This window comes from Theropithecus gelada, chromosome 11 (assembly GCF_003255815.1).
Source record: "Theropithecus gelada isolate Dixy chromosome 11, Tgel_1.0, whole genome shotgun sequence".
In the NCBI taxonomy this organism is placed as follows: Eukaryota; Metazoa; Chordata; class Mammalia; order Primates; family Cercopithecidae; genus Theropithecus; species Theropithecus gelada.
In genome coordinates this window covers 69,955,391-69,967,387 of record NC_037679.1, presented here as the reverse complement: position 1 = coordinate 69,967,387, position 11,997 = coordinate 69,955,391, and the positions used below count along the sequence as shown (strand labels likewise).

At 47.7% G+C, this 11,997-nt stretch overlaps 1 protein-coding gene across 1 annotated transcript in view; it reads right to left on the bottom strand.

Moving 5' to 3' along the window:
- Nucleotides 1–2,727: 2,727 nt before the first annotated feature.
- CCDC63 (coiled-coil domain containing 63) overlaps nt 2,728–11,997 on the bottom strand; it is a 58,994-nt gene continuing 49,724 nt past the window's right edge. The window contains 3 exon segments of the mRNA XM_025401830.1: nt 2,728–2,932; nt 5,674–5,877; nt 11,160–11,352. Coding sequence (XP_025257615.1) covers nt 2,787–2,932; nt 5,674–5,877; nt 11,160–11,352 — 543 coding nt within the window. The 3' untranslated portion in view covers nt 2,728–2,786.

The following is an 11,997-nucleotide window of genomic DNA, read 5'->3' as shown; positions in this document are numbered from 1 at the left end:
AGGCCTGGATGTGAGTTGACCCTTGATTTTGAGTGACCACAGTCATGGTTGAAGCATTCAGGTCTATTATGGCTGCAAGATTCCCAATGTAAGAAACAAATAGGGCCAGGTGTGGTGGCTCATCCCTGTGATGCCCGTACTTTGAGAGGCTGAGGCAGGAGGATCACTTGAGCCCAAAAGTTTGAGACCAGCCTAGGCAACATAGTGAGATCCAATCTCTACAAAAAATAAACAGCCAGGCATAGTGGTGTGCACCTGTGGTCTCAGCTACCCAGGAGGCTGAGGTGGGAGGCTCGCTTGAGCCCAGGAGGTTGAGGCTGCAGTGAACTGCACTCCAGCCTGGGTGGCAGAGTGAGACTCTGTCTCTTAGAAAAGGAAAAAAAAAAGAAAAAGAAAAAGAAATAGGTTCAAATAACTAAGAAGTCCAAGGGCTTCAGGCACAGTTGCATCTAGGAGCCCAGACAGTGCCCTCAGAGGCTGGGGAGGCCTCTGTTTCCTGTCATGTTGCTCTGCTCTCGGCAGTGGCAAAATAATTAAAAGCAGTTCCTGCCCCCTTTCCAGCCCCTTAGCAATCCTAGAAGAGCATACTCCTCTCTCTCCCAACTCCATACAAACCTCAGAACAGGGCCTCGTGGGATCCCTCTGGGGCACCTGACCCCTGAACCAATCACCATGGACTGGCAAAGGCAGTGCTCTGATGGATGGACGGGCCTGGCTCAACTGATCAGCCCTGTGCTGGGGTTGAAATCAGAGCCCTCCTGAACCATATGGCCTAGAGATGGGCGGGAAGATTCCCCGGAGGAAAACCCGAGAAGCAGCAGGGAATGGACTTCAGGCACTTCAGGTTTTCAAGAGAATTCCAAGAACCCTCCCAGCACTTTGGGAGGTCGAGTCGGGCGGGTTGCTTGAGTTCAGGAGCTCGAGACCAGCTTGGCTAAAATGGCAAAACCCCGTCTCTACCAAGAATGCAAAAATTAACTGGGCATGGTGGCACATGCCTGTAATCCCAGGTACTCAGTAGGCTGAGGCAAGAGAATCACTTGAACCCAGAAGGAGGAGGTTGCAGTGAGCTGAGATCACTCCAGCCTGGGCGACAGAGCCAAACTCCGTCTCAAAAGAAAAGAGAGAATCCCAAGAACCTAAGAACACAGCCCAAGTCAATGACGTGATGGGAACAAGCTGAAATTTGGTGACAGAGTGGAGCTGGGGTCACAGTGAAGGCAGGAGGGCTCAGGAGGCCAGAGGAGCCACAGTTAGGGCCAGTCCTCCAGGCTTGACAATGGCAACAGTGCCATCCGTGGCAGGAGCTCAGGGCCGAGCCAGCGACAGGATGAACGAAACTGTCTTCTGGCTGCAGAGACCTGGGGCCCCTTTCAAAGCAGGCTTCGTGGGCAGGGACCCAGGGGAGTCACGGCCCCACCCCATGACCCAGGATGCCCCCCCCCTCACAGCCTCCCTGCACTCCAGAGTCGGTCCAGGCTGAGACCCTCATACCCCGGGCTCCTGTGGTCAGAGATGCAGTCCGGCACCAAGAAGGCGGGACTCAGGACACTCCAGGGCAGTGCGTGGTTCTGGGCAGGACACTGTGCACTCAGATCTGCAGTGACATGCTCACCCACGACAGACACACGCAGAGATGGAGACATGCAGAGACACACAGAGAGACACAGAGATGCACACAGATACACAGTGAGCTGAGATCACACCACTCACTGAGCCGAGATCACTCCAGCCTGGGTGACAGAGCCAAACTCTGTCTCAAAAAAAAAAGAAGAAGAAGAAGAAAGAGAATCCCAAGAATGGGTACAGACATGCAGAGACACACAGAACACACAGAGACAGAGATACAGGGACATACAGAGATGAACGCAGAGATACAGAGACACACACAAATACAGACATGCAGAGACACACAGACAGGGACACACAGAGACATACAGAGACACACACAGAGATACAGAGATGCACACAGATACAGACATGCAGAGACACAGAGACAGAAACAGACATACAGAGACATACAAAGAGATACAGAGACACATAAATACACACAGACACACACAGATACAGACACACAGAGACATACAGAGACACACACAGGTGGAGACATGCAGAGACACACAGAGACAGAGACACAGAGACATACAGAGATGCACACAGATACAGACACGCAGAGACACACAGATACACAGAGACACACACAGGTGCAGACACAGAGACAGAGACATACAGAGATGCACACAGATTCTGAGACACACACAGGTACACACATATATGGACACACACAGAGACACTCAGATACACAGAGATACAGACACACAGATACAAACACACAGAGACACAGACTCAGAAACACAGATATACACACATGTACACAGACACACACCCACAGAAGCAGATCCAGCATGCCCCCAGCTCCCACTTCCCATCCGCAAGTGTTTGCCACACCTCGGGTGGCCAGAGGCGTCTCAGGATCCACACTTTGGCTCCAGCATGGCCCCTCCCCCGGGCTAGTCCGTTACACCTGGTGGACCGCGTCTGCATCTGTGTCTCTGCATGTCTGGGGGTGGCCTGTGTTGGTCTCCAGCTCAGAGGTGTCCAGGGGCCTTGATGGCCTCACACGGTTCCCGCCCCCTGCTCCCGCTTTTACTTCTCACTCCTCGGTCCCAGCCCAGAGGTGGCCCCAGCACCCAAAGCCCTTAGTAATGCGTGTGACAGGCACGAGGCTACAGAACAAAACATTTATTTTTTCAGTTATTGTGCAAAGGTGGCCCCATGCATGCACCTCACATGGTTACCCTCTTCCTGGACCTGCTGTCATCCACTTTCTCAGGCAGGCTGTCTCCGCGCACTTCCTTACTCCGATTCTCCTTCAGGATGTAATTGTCGAGAATCAGCTGCCGAAGGCTGCTGTGATCCAGGGGCTGTTCCACTGCACCAAGACCAGGTTTGTGTGAGGTGCTGGGAAATCAAACCCAGGGCTGGGGCTTCCTTCCCAGTGACTCTGTCTCTCTGCCCAAGGCAGGGATGGCCAAGCCTGGTTTGGCATCCCTCCATAGCATTGGGGAGTGGAGCCTGGAAATTCTCAGGTTTCAAGGAGGGGAGAATAAACAGAAATATACTTCTCGGGGCTGCCCAGACAATGACTAGTTTTCCTCCCAGACAAGGATGTGACGAATATTTGATTTAATGTTAAGGAGTTAGGGCCACCATGTGCAGTTGTTCAGGATGTGCACTACACAAAGACACTTAGAGGAGAGGGGTAGACAGATGGGTTGAAATCCAGCCCCCACTTGATTGCTGAGCCATAGCTACCCAGAAGGGGCACCTTTTTCTAATTAATCTACCCAAAAGTGGCCCCTCTTCTAATTCACACCTGTAGGCCATAGAGGCCAGTGGGCTGGGAGAAACTAAAGTTCATCGACATTCCCGTGAACAGAGGTGAAGACAGTATCCGTACATTTCCGACCTTGTGAGGACAACCCACCAGCAGCTCTGCCCACCTCTCCCCCCAGCCTTTTAGGAACTGAAAGGGTGGTGGAAGTTGTGCTGAGATGGGTGTCATCTGGCCTAGCTTTCACTCCTGCCGCATTTCAGTCTCTTCAGCTGAAACACACAGGATCTCTGTGTGTGCATGTGTGTACGCATGTGTTGTGTGCATGTGTGTGTGTGCACATGTGCTTATTGGGGGTCTATCCCGCTCAGAGAAATGGCGGCAGCTTTTTAAAAATTGATTTTTTTCTCTACTTACTAAAGTCATGCAAGGTCATTGTAAGAGAAAATTTCAAACAATACAGAATTGTTTAACTTAGAAATGCAACGTTATCTGCAAACCACCATCCACAATCATCCACTGTAACAGGTGGCTTATACACCTCTGGTTTTTTATGCATAATCTAGAAACCTTCCTCCTTCCCTTTCTCTCATCGCCCCTCCCTCCCTTCCTCCTCCTCCTCCTCCTCTTCCTGCCTCTGAGCCTTCCTCTTTCTCTCCCTCTCCCTCCCCCTCTCTCAGATGTCTTATATCTCTTATTACGTATCAGGGTTGTGAAGTGCTGTCCTGTGCATTGTGAGATTTTTAGCAGCATCTTTGGCCACTAGATGACAGCAACACCATCACTTTCAGTTGTGACAACCAAAAATATCTTCAGATATTGCCAAATGTCCCATAAAGGGTAAATCACCCCTGACTGAGGACTACTGGCAAAGAAAAAATATATATATACACACACACACACATCTATATATACACATATACACACACGCACATATATATACACACACATCTATACATACACATATACACACACGCACATATATATACACACACATCTATATATACACATATACACACATGCACATATATATACACACACATCTGTATATACACATATACATACACGCACATATATACACACATACACACATCTATATATACACATATACACACACGCACATATATACACACATACACACATCTATATATACACATATACATGCACATATATACACACACATCTATATATACACATATACACACATGCACATATATACACACACACCTATATATACACATACACACACGCACATACATATACACACACATACACACATCTATACACATATACACACATGCACATATATACACGCATGTGTGTGCCTGTGTATTGCACGCATATGTAGAGAATGTTTTTCGAAAGATGGGATTATACAATACAGTACTTCTCAGGATGCCCAGACAATTGTCGTGCAATTGACTGTTTTCCCTTTTGTCTTAATATCAAGGGCATCTTCCTAGTCTCTTCATATTGGCCCTATGCCTCATTTTTGGGGCTGCCTAGAATTCCACTGCATGGGTGGTTGAGCTGGACCTTATTTAACCAATCTCTAAGGGGTGGGCATTACACTTGTTGCCAGTTTGGAGCTACAGTGAACAGCCTCCACTCCTCCACCTTTCACCTTCGACCCTTGAGTAAGTCCTTCTGGAAGGATCGGTTCCCATATATGTGGCCAAACTGCTCTCCAAAAAGCAGGTGAGGCCAATTTGATTCCCACTTTCAGAGTGAAGGCCTGGCTCTCTGCATGAGGGGGATGAGTGAGGTTCCACCTTGGAAAAGAAGAAGATCAATGGGCCAGTATTGGAAGAACCACGGTTGACCATTTCGCTTCTGGCATGGACCAGGTTGAAGCTGCTTCAACCGTGGGGTTAGGGGACAAAAATGGGGAGGGGCCAAGGATGGGTCCTAGAGGCACAATGGGTCAGGGAAAGGGAGGTCATAGGCGAGTGAGACTCAGGAGCATAGATAGGGTGAGCGTGAGACACAGAGTCTGGGAACTATGTCTACCCATAACTTGCCAATTTGTAAACTTTTGATATTTTAAGGTTCATTTTAAATGATCAAAAGGTAGTTTTGACTTTTAAAAATATCCAAAATAACTGAACTTCAGGATCTGTGTCACCCTAGCATCATAGAGAGAAAAGTCCCCAAGCAAATGATACCAAGTGACCACGGCCAAGAATGCACCCAAGGGAACTGGCAGGCCACAATGGCTCATAAAGAGGGGAAAACGAGGTTCAACACTGCAGACCCCCTCGGGCGCCTGGACAAGGCCTCCCCAGACCTGAAGGCACAGGTTTCCCAGCAACCTGCACAGATTGAGAGAGAGAACTCACCATCATCCAACCTGTCGCCGAAGGGGTCAGCCCCCAGCACTGGGGGGATGACTTTGATGGGTTCTGGGGGCTTGAGGAGGGCAGAGCCACCCCAGAAAGGGTTGAGGAAGGGTGGCGTGATCTCAGCCTCTGCCCCTTCCATGTCCAGGATGCGCCTATAGGTCTCCAACAGCAGCAGGTCATTGGTCTTCTTTTCAATGATGGCTGGAGAACAAAAAGTAGGACCAAGATGGCTGCTGAGAGACCTAGACCTGGGAGCGCTGGGGGCGCTGGGGGTGGCGCCCCCACTGCAGAAGGTGGGGAGGAGCAGGAAGTACAGGAGGTGCGGGATCTGACCTCTGACAAGGACAAGGCTTTCTCCTGGGTGTCACCATGCATTCTCAACAGGACAACATCACTCCTCACCCTTAGAGGCTGAAATTTGGTTCTTGAGAGAAAAATAATTGACTTGTTTTTGTTTTTGTTTTTGTTTTTGTAAACAAGGTCTGGCTCTGTTGCCCAGGCTGGAGTGCAGTGGCATGATCTTGGCTCACTGCGATCTCAGACTCCCAGGTTCAAGTGATTCTCCTGCTTCAGCCTCCTGAGTAGCTGCAACCAAAGACATATGACACCATGCCCAACTAATTTTTGTATTTTTTGTAGACACCGTGTCTGGCTGGTCTTGAACTCCTAGTCTCAAGTGATCCTTCTGTATCGGCCTCCCAAAGTGCTGGGATTACAGGCGTGAGCCATCGTGCCTGGCCTCTGACTTCTTAATGTATATAACACAGATACACACAGGACATAAGCAGACACACAGTATCTCAATGATATTAAAATATTGTATTCATAAGGAGGGCAATTAGGAAAATACGTCTAGAGAGGCTCCTTAGCAGGATGATAACGAAAAGAAGGTTGAGAAACACCAGGTTACACTAAAAATTGGGAGCCCCACCTTAAACTCCTGATTTGCCCCAGTGCTCTCTGTTTCAAGTCTGCAGGCCTTTACTTATGCTGTTCCTTCTGCCAGAATGTCTTTCCCTACACACTTCCCTGAATAACCCCCTAGAGGTGTTTTAAAACTCAGGTCAGGCCTCGCCACCTGCAGGAATGCTTCCCTGACCTGCCTCATTCAGGGGACATCCCCTTGCACTGTAGCTCCATAGCCCCATGCAGTCACAAGACATTCATTCATTCGCAAATGATTACTCAATGCCTACCACGCCATGCACTGTGCTAGACGCTAAGGATGCAATGGAGGAAAAACAAAACAATGACAACACTAACAACAAAAATACAGTCCTTGCCCTACCAGAGCTTCAGTGTGTATGGAGGCATAGAGAGAAAGCCAAGTTCAACAATTGAACAGGTCACTAACAGGGAGCCCTCGCCATCCAGAGGTTCATTATCTGATTCAATAACTACTGGATTTGGGTATGTTTTTTGAATAAACCTCACACTGTCCAGACTGCTGCTATTCTATCTGAAAATCAGGGATCAAAAATATTACCATCCAGGCCAGGCACAATGGCTCACGCCTGTAATCCCAGCACTTTGGGAAGCTGAGGCAGGTGGATCACTTGAGGTCAGGAGTTCAAGACCAGGCTGGCCAACATGGTGAAACCCTGTCTCTACTGAAAAACAAAAATTAGGCCAGGCACGGTGGCTCACACCTGTAATCCCAGCACTTTGGGAGGCCAAGCCGGGTAGATCACTTGAGGTCAGGAGTTTGAGACCAGCATGGCCAACATGGTGAAACCGCATCTCTACTGAAAATACAAAAACTAGCTGGATGTGGTTGTGCAGGCCTGTAGTCCCAGCTACACGGGAGGCTGAGACAGGAGAATCACTTGAACCTGGGAGGCAGAGGTTGCAGTGAGCCGAGATGGTGCCACTACACTCCAGCCTGGGTGACAGAGCGAGACTCCATCTCAAAAAAAAAGAAAAAAAATTAGCCGGGTGTAGTGTCAGGCACCTGTAATCCCAGCTACTTGGGAGGCTGAGCCACAGGAATCACTTGAACCTGGGAGGAAGAGGTTGCAGTGAGCCAAGATTGTGCCACTGAACTTCCACCTGGGCAACAGAGTGACACTCAAAAAATAATAAATAAATAAATTAAAAATATTGGCATCCAAAATTTGCTATCATATCTTAGGAACCACATAGATCCAGACATTGAAAGCGACCTGTCCATAGAGACAAATTGGGTGAATGCTAAATACTAGGACTGCTATGAGAGGGAATAATAGTGGTGGCGGGAGGGGCACAGGCAGCTTCAGATGGGTAGGGACAGGGCAGCTTCAGTGCAGGGAGGACAATGAAACTGAGATCTGAGAATGTGAAGGAACTGGGCATGGGACAGGTCTTCCAGGAACAGCCTGTGCAAAGGCGCCGAGGTGGGAACAAGATGCAGGGGCAGCAGTGGGGGAGACTGGAAGGATCGAGAGGAGGATGGTGTGCCTGCAGGTGGTGAGCCAGGGACAGAGCAGGACAAGAGGAAATGAGAAATGTAAGCAAGGCCAGGCTAGGAAGAACCTGATAGGCTGTGTACAGAAAAAAGTTAACACAGCAGGGTGAGGCTTTCTCCTCTGAAAGCCTTGTTGACCAGGTCAGGCTTGGGCTGGCATCCGGGAACCTGGATTTCAGCAGGGTTCCCAACACCATTAATTGATAAGAGTGGCTCACCTGAATGGATAAAGAAAATGTGATGGCCGGGCATGGTGGCTCACGCCTGTAATCCCAGCACTTTGGGAAGCCAAGGCAGGTGGATCACCTGAGGTCAGGAGTTCGAGACCAGCCTGGTCAACATGGTGGAACCCCATCTCTATTAAACATACAAAAATTAGCTGGGCGTGGTGGCAGGCACCTGTAATCCCAGCTACTAAGGAAGCTGAGACAGGAGAATAACTTGAACTCAGGAGGCAGAGGTTGCAGTGAGCCGAGATCACGCCATTGCACTCCAGCCTGGGTGACAAGAGCGAAATTCCGAAAAAAGAAAGAGAGAGAGAGAGAGAGAGGGAAGGAAGGAAGGAAGGAAGGAAGGAAGGAAGGAAGGAAGGAAGGAAGGAAGGAAGGAAGGAAGGAGGGAAGGAAGGAAGGAAGGAGAAAGAAAAAAAGGAAGAAAGAAAGAAAGAAAATGTGGTACATATCCACGATGGAGTACTATTCAGCCACCAAAAAAGAATGAGATCCTGTCATTTGCAACAACACGGATGGAACTGGAGGTCATTATGTTAAGTGAAATAAGCCAGGTACAGAAAGACAAACTTCGCATGCTCTCACTTATTTGCAAGATGAAAAACTCAAAACAATGAACACATGGAGATAGAGAGTGGAAGGATGGTTATCAGAGGCTGGGAAGGGCAGTGGCAGGTGGGAGGGAGGTGGGGATGGTTAATGAATACAAAAACCAGAAAGAATGAATAAGACTGGGCACAATGGCTCATGCCTGTAATCCCAGCACTTTGGGAGGCCCAGGCAGGGGGATGACTTGAGTACAGGGGTTCGAGCCCATCCTGGGCAACATGGCGAGACCCCATCTCTACAAAAAAATAAAAAATACAAATAAATAAATGATAAAAGAATGAGTAACATCTAGTATTTGATAGCACAACAGGGTGACTATAGTCAAAATAATTTAACTGTACATTTAAAAATAACTAAAAGAGTATAACTGAATTGTTTGTAACACAAAAGATAAATGCTTGAGGGGATGGATGTCCCATTTTCCATGATTTGATTGTTGTGAACTGCATGCCTGTATCACATCTCATGTACCTCACAAAATACACACCTACTATGTACCCACAAATTTTTTTTTAATTTTTTAAAAGAGTGTCTCACCCTGCCTAATTTGCACAATATGGTTTATCACATGGTTCACACTAACATGTCGCTTTGCTAATTTTGTTCTGTACCCTTTTACTGTAATAAATCGTAGCCATATGTGTGACTATATACTGCGTCCTGGGAGTCCTCTAGCAAATCACTGAATGTGGCCAGGAGGATAGAATGGGTTTGGGGAACCTCCCAAACATAGAGTGTATTAAGAATATGATGTTTGGCTGGGCATGGTGGCTCACGCCTGTAATCTCAGCACTTTAGGAGGCCAAGGCGGGTGGATCATGAGGTCAAGAGATCATGGACCATCCTGGCCAACCTGGTGAAACCCCATCTCTACTAAAAATACAAAAATTAGCAGGGCGTGGTAGTATGTGCCTGTAATCCCAGCTATTCAGGAGGCTGAGGCAGGAGAATCACTTGAACCAGGGGGTAAGAGGTTGCAGTGAGCTGAGATCATGCCACTGCATTCCAGCCTGGGCAACAGAGTGAGACTCCACCTCAAAGAAAAAAAAAAAAAAAGAATCTGAGGTTTAATTCAAGGAGCAGTGGAAGCCATTCATTCCAAATTGTCAGGATCTGTGCAGGTATGTCCCTCCCTGTCCACTTTGAGCTTAGGGTCAATGCCTAGAAATGTATGTGATTGTTAATAGATTTGCTACATGCCAGGCACTACTCTGAGCACTTTATTTCTTCCTTTCTAATCTGTGTGCCTTTTATTTCTTTTTTCTGCTTTATTGCATTGGCTAGGGCCTCCAGTACAGCACTGAATAGGCATGGTGACAGCACACAGACATCCCTTCCTTGTTCCTGATCTTAGTAGAGACAGGGTTTCACCATGTTAGCCAGGATGGACTTGATCTCCTTACCTCGTGATCCTCCCACCTCAGCCTCCCAAAGTGCTGGGATTACAGGCTTGAGCCACCGCGCCCAGCTGAGAGTTTTCTTTTTTAAGATCATGAATGGATGTTGAATTTTATCAAATGCTTCTTCTGCATTTATTGAGGTGATAATATCATTTTTCTCAAATAACTATATATTTATTTAAGCCTCCCAACAGTCTTATGAGGTAGATACTGGGTTTACACCCATTTTTTTTTTTTAAACTGAAGGCATTAAAAGAGACCCCTTTTTGTAGATCAAAAATCTGAAGCACAGTGAGATTCAGAAACCTGCCCTGGCCAGGTACAGTGGCTTATACTTGTAATCCCAGCACTTTGGGAGGCCAAGGAGGGCAGATCACTTGAGCAAAGGAGTTTGAGACCAGCCTGGGCAATGTGACAAGATCCTGTCTCTACAAAAAATACAAAAAATTAGCCGTGCATGGCAGCACATGCCTGTAGTCCCAGCTACTTGGGAGGCTGAGGTGGGAGGATTGCCTGAGCCCAAGAGGTTGAGACTGCAGTGAGCCTTGATTGCACCACTGCACTCCAGCCTGGGCAACAGAGCAAGACTCTGTCTCAAAAGAAACAAAGCCAAAAACAAACCTGTTCAAGGCTCCAGAGCTAGTAACTGTAGACCCAGGATTCGAACCCAGGCAGGCTGGCTTTAGTGCCCACACACTTCACCACCAAGCTCACTACTCCATAAGAGCAAGTCCTCATGCCCAGTCACAGAAAGTTCTGGAAATGTTTCCTAAGACTCCAACGGGCCCCAGCCTGACTCACCAAAATACTGCGGAAGGTTGATGTCGGTGACTTTCCCCGTCTCCCCTAACTGCACCAGGATCTTGGTGGCATCACAGTTAATCTTCTTGAACAGTTTCTCCACTGAGTTCTTGAGTAGATCCAAGGTCTTGCTGACCTCCCTGTACTTGCTCTCATACATATCTGCCTCCTCCGTGGTCTTCCTCAGTTTATCCTGGTGGCAGACCCCAATTCCCACCTGCTCAGGAAGACTTTCGGTGGGCAGGGTGTTTGGGACCCTCTGGGGTCAGGGTCTCCAAACTGCAGGTTTTCAAACCTCTGAGGGCGCATGAGATCAATTAAATGGGTTTCCATCGAATTTTGAAGAAACAAAATAAAATAGGATGGCAAAGAAAGGAAGAGAAAATACTAGTGTACATTGAGAGTCATAAGGGTAAATATTGTTCAACGTAAGTTTTGCTTCACTTATGTGTGTGTGTGTGTGTCTACATGTCTACAGGATTACGAATTTTTTTTTTTTTTTTTTTTTTGAGACAGAGTCTCACTCTTTTACCCAGGCCAGAGTGCAGAGGCATGATCTCAGCTCACTGCAACCTCTGCCTCCCAGGTTCAAGCAATTCTTATGCTTCAGCCTCCCAAGTAGCTGGGATTACAAGCAGGTGCCACCACGCTAACTTTTTTACTATTATTATTATTTTCTTAGTAGAGACACAGGCTCGTCTCAAATTGCTGACCTCAAGTGATCTGCCCATGTTGGCCTCCCAAAGTGCTGATATTACAGGCATGAGCCACCATGCCCAGCCTACAATATTTTTTAAAAGCTGTTGACTCTCTTTTTTTTTTTTTTTTTTTTGAGACA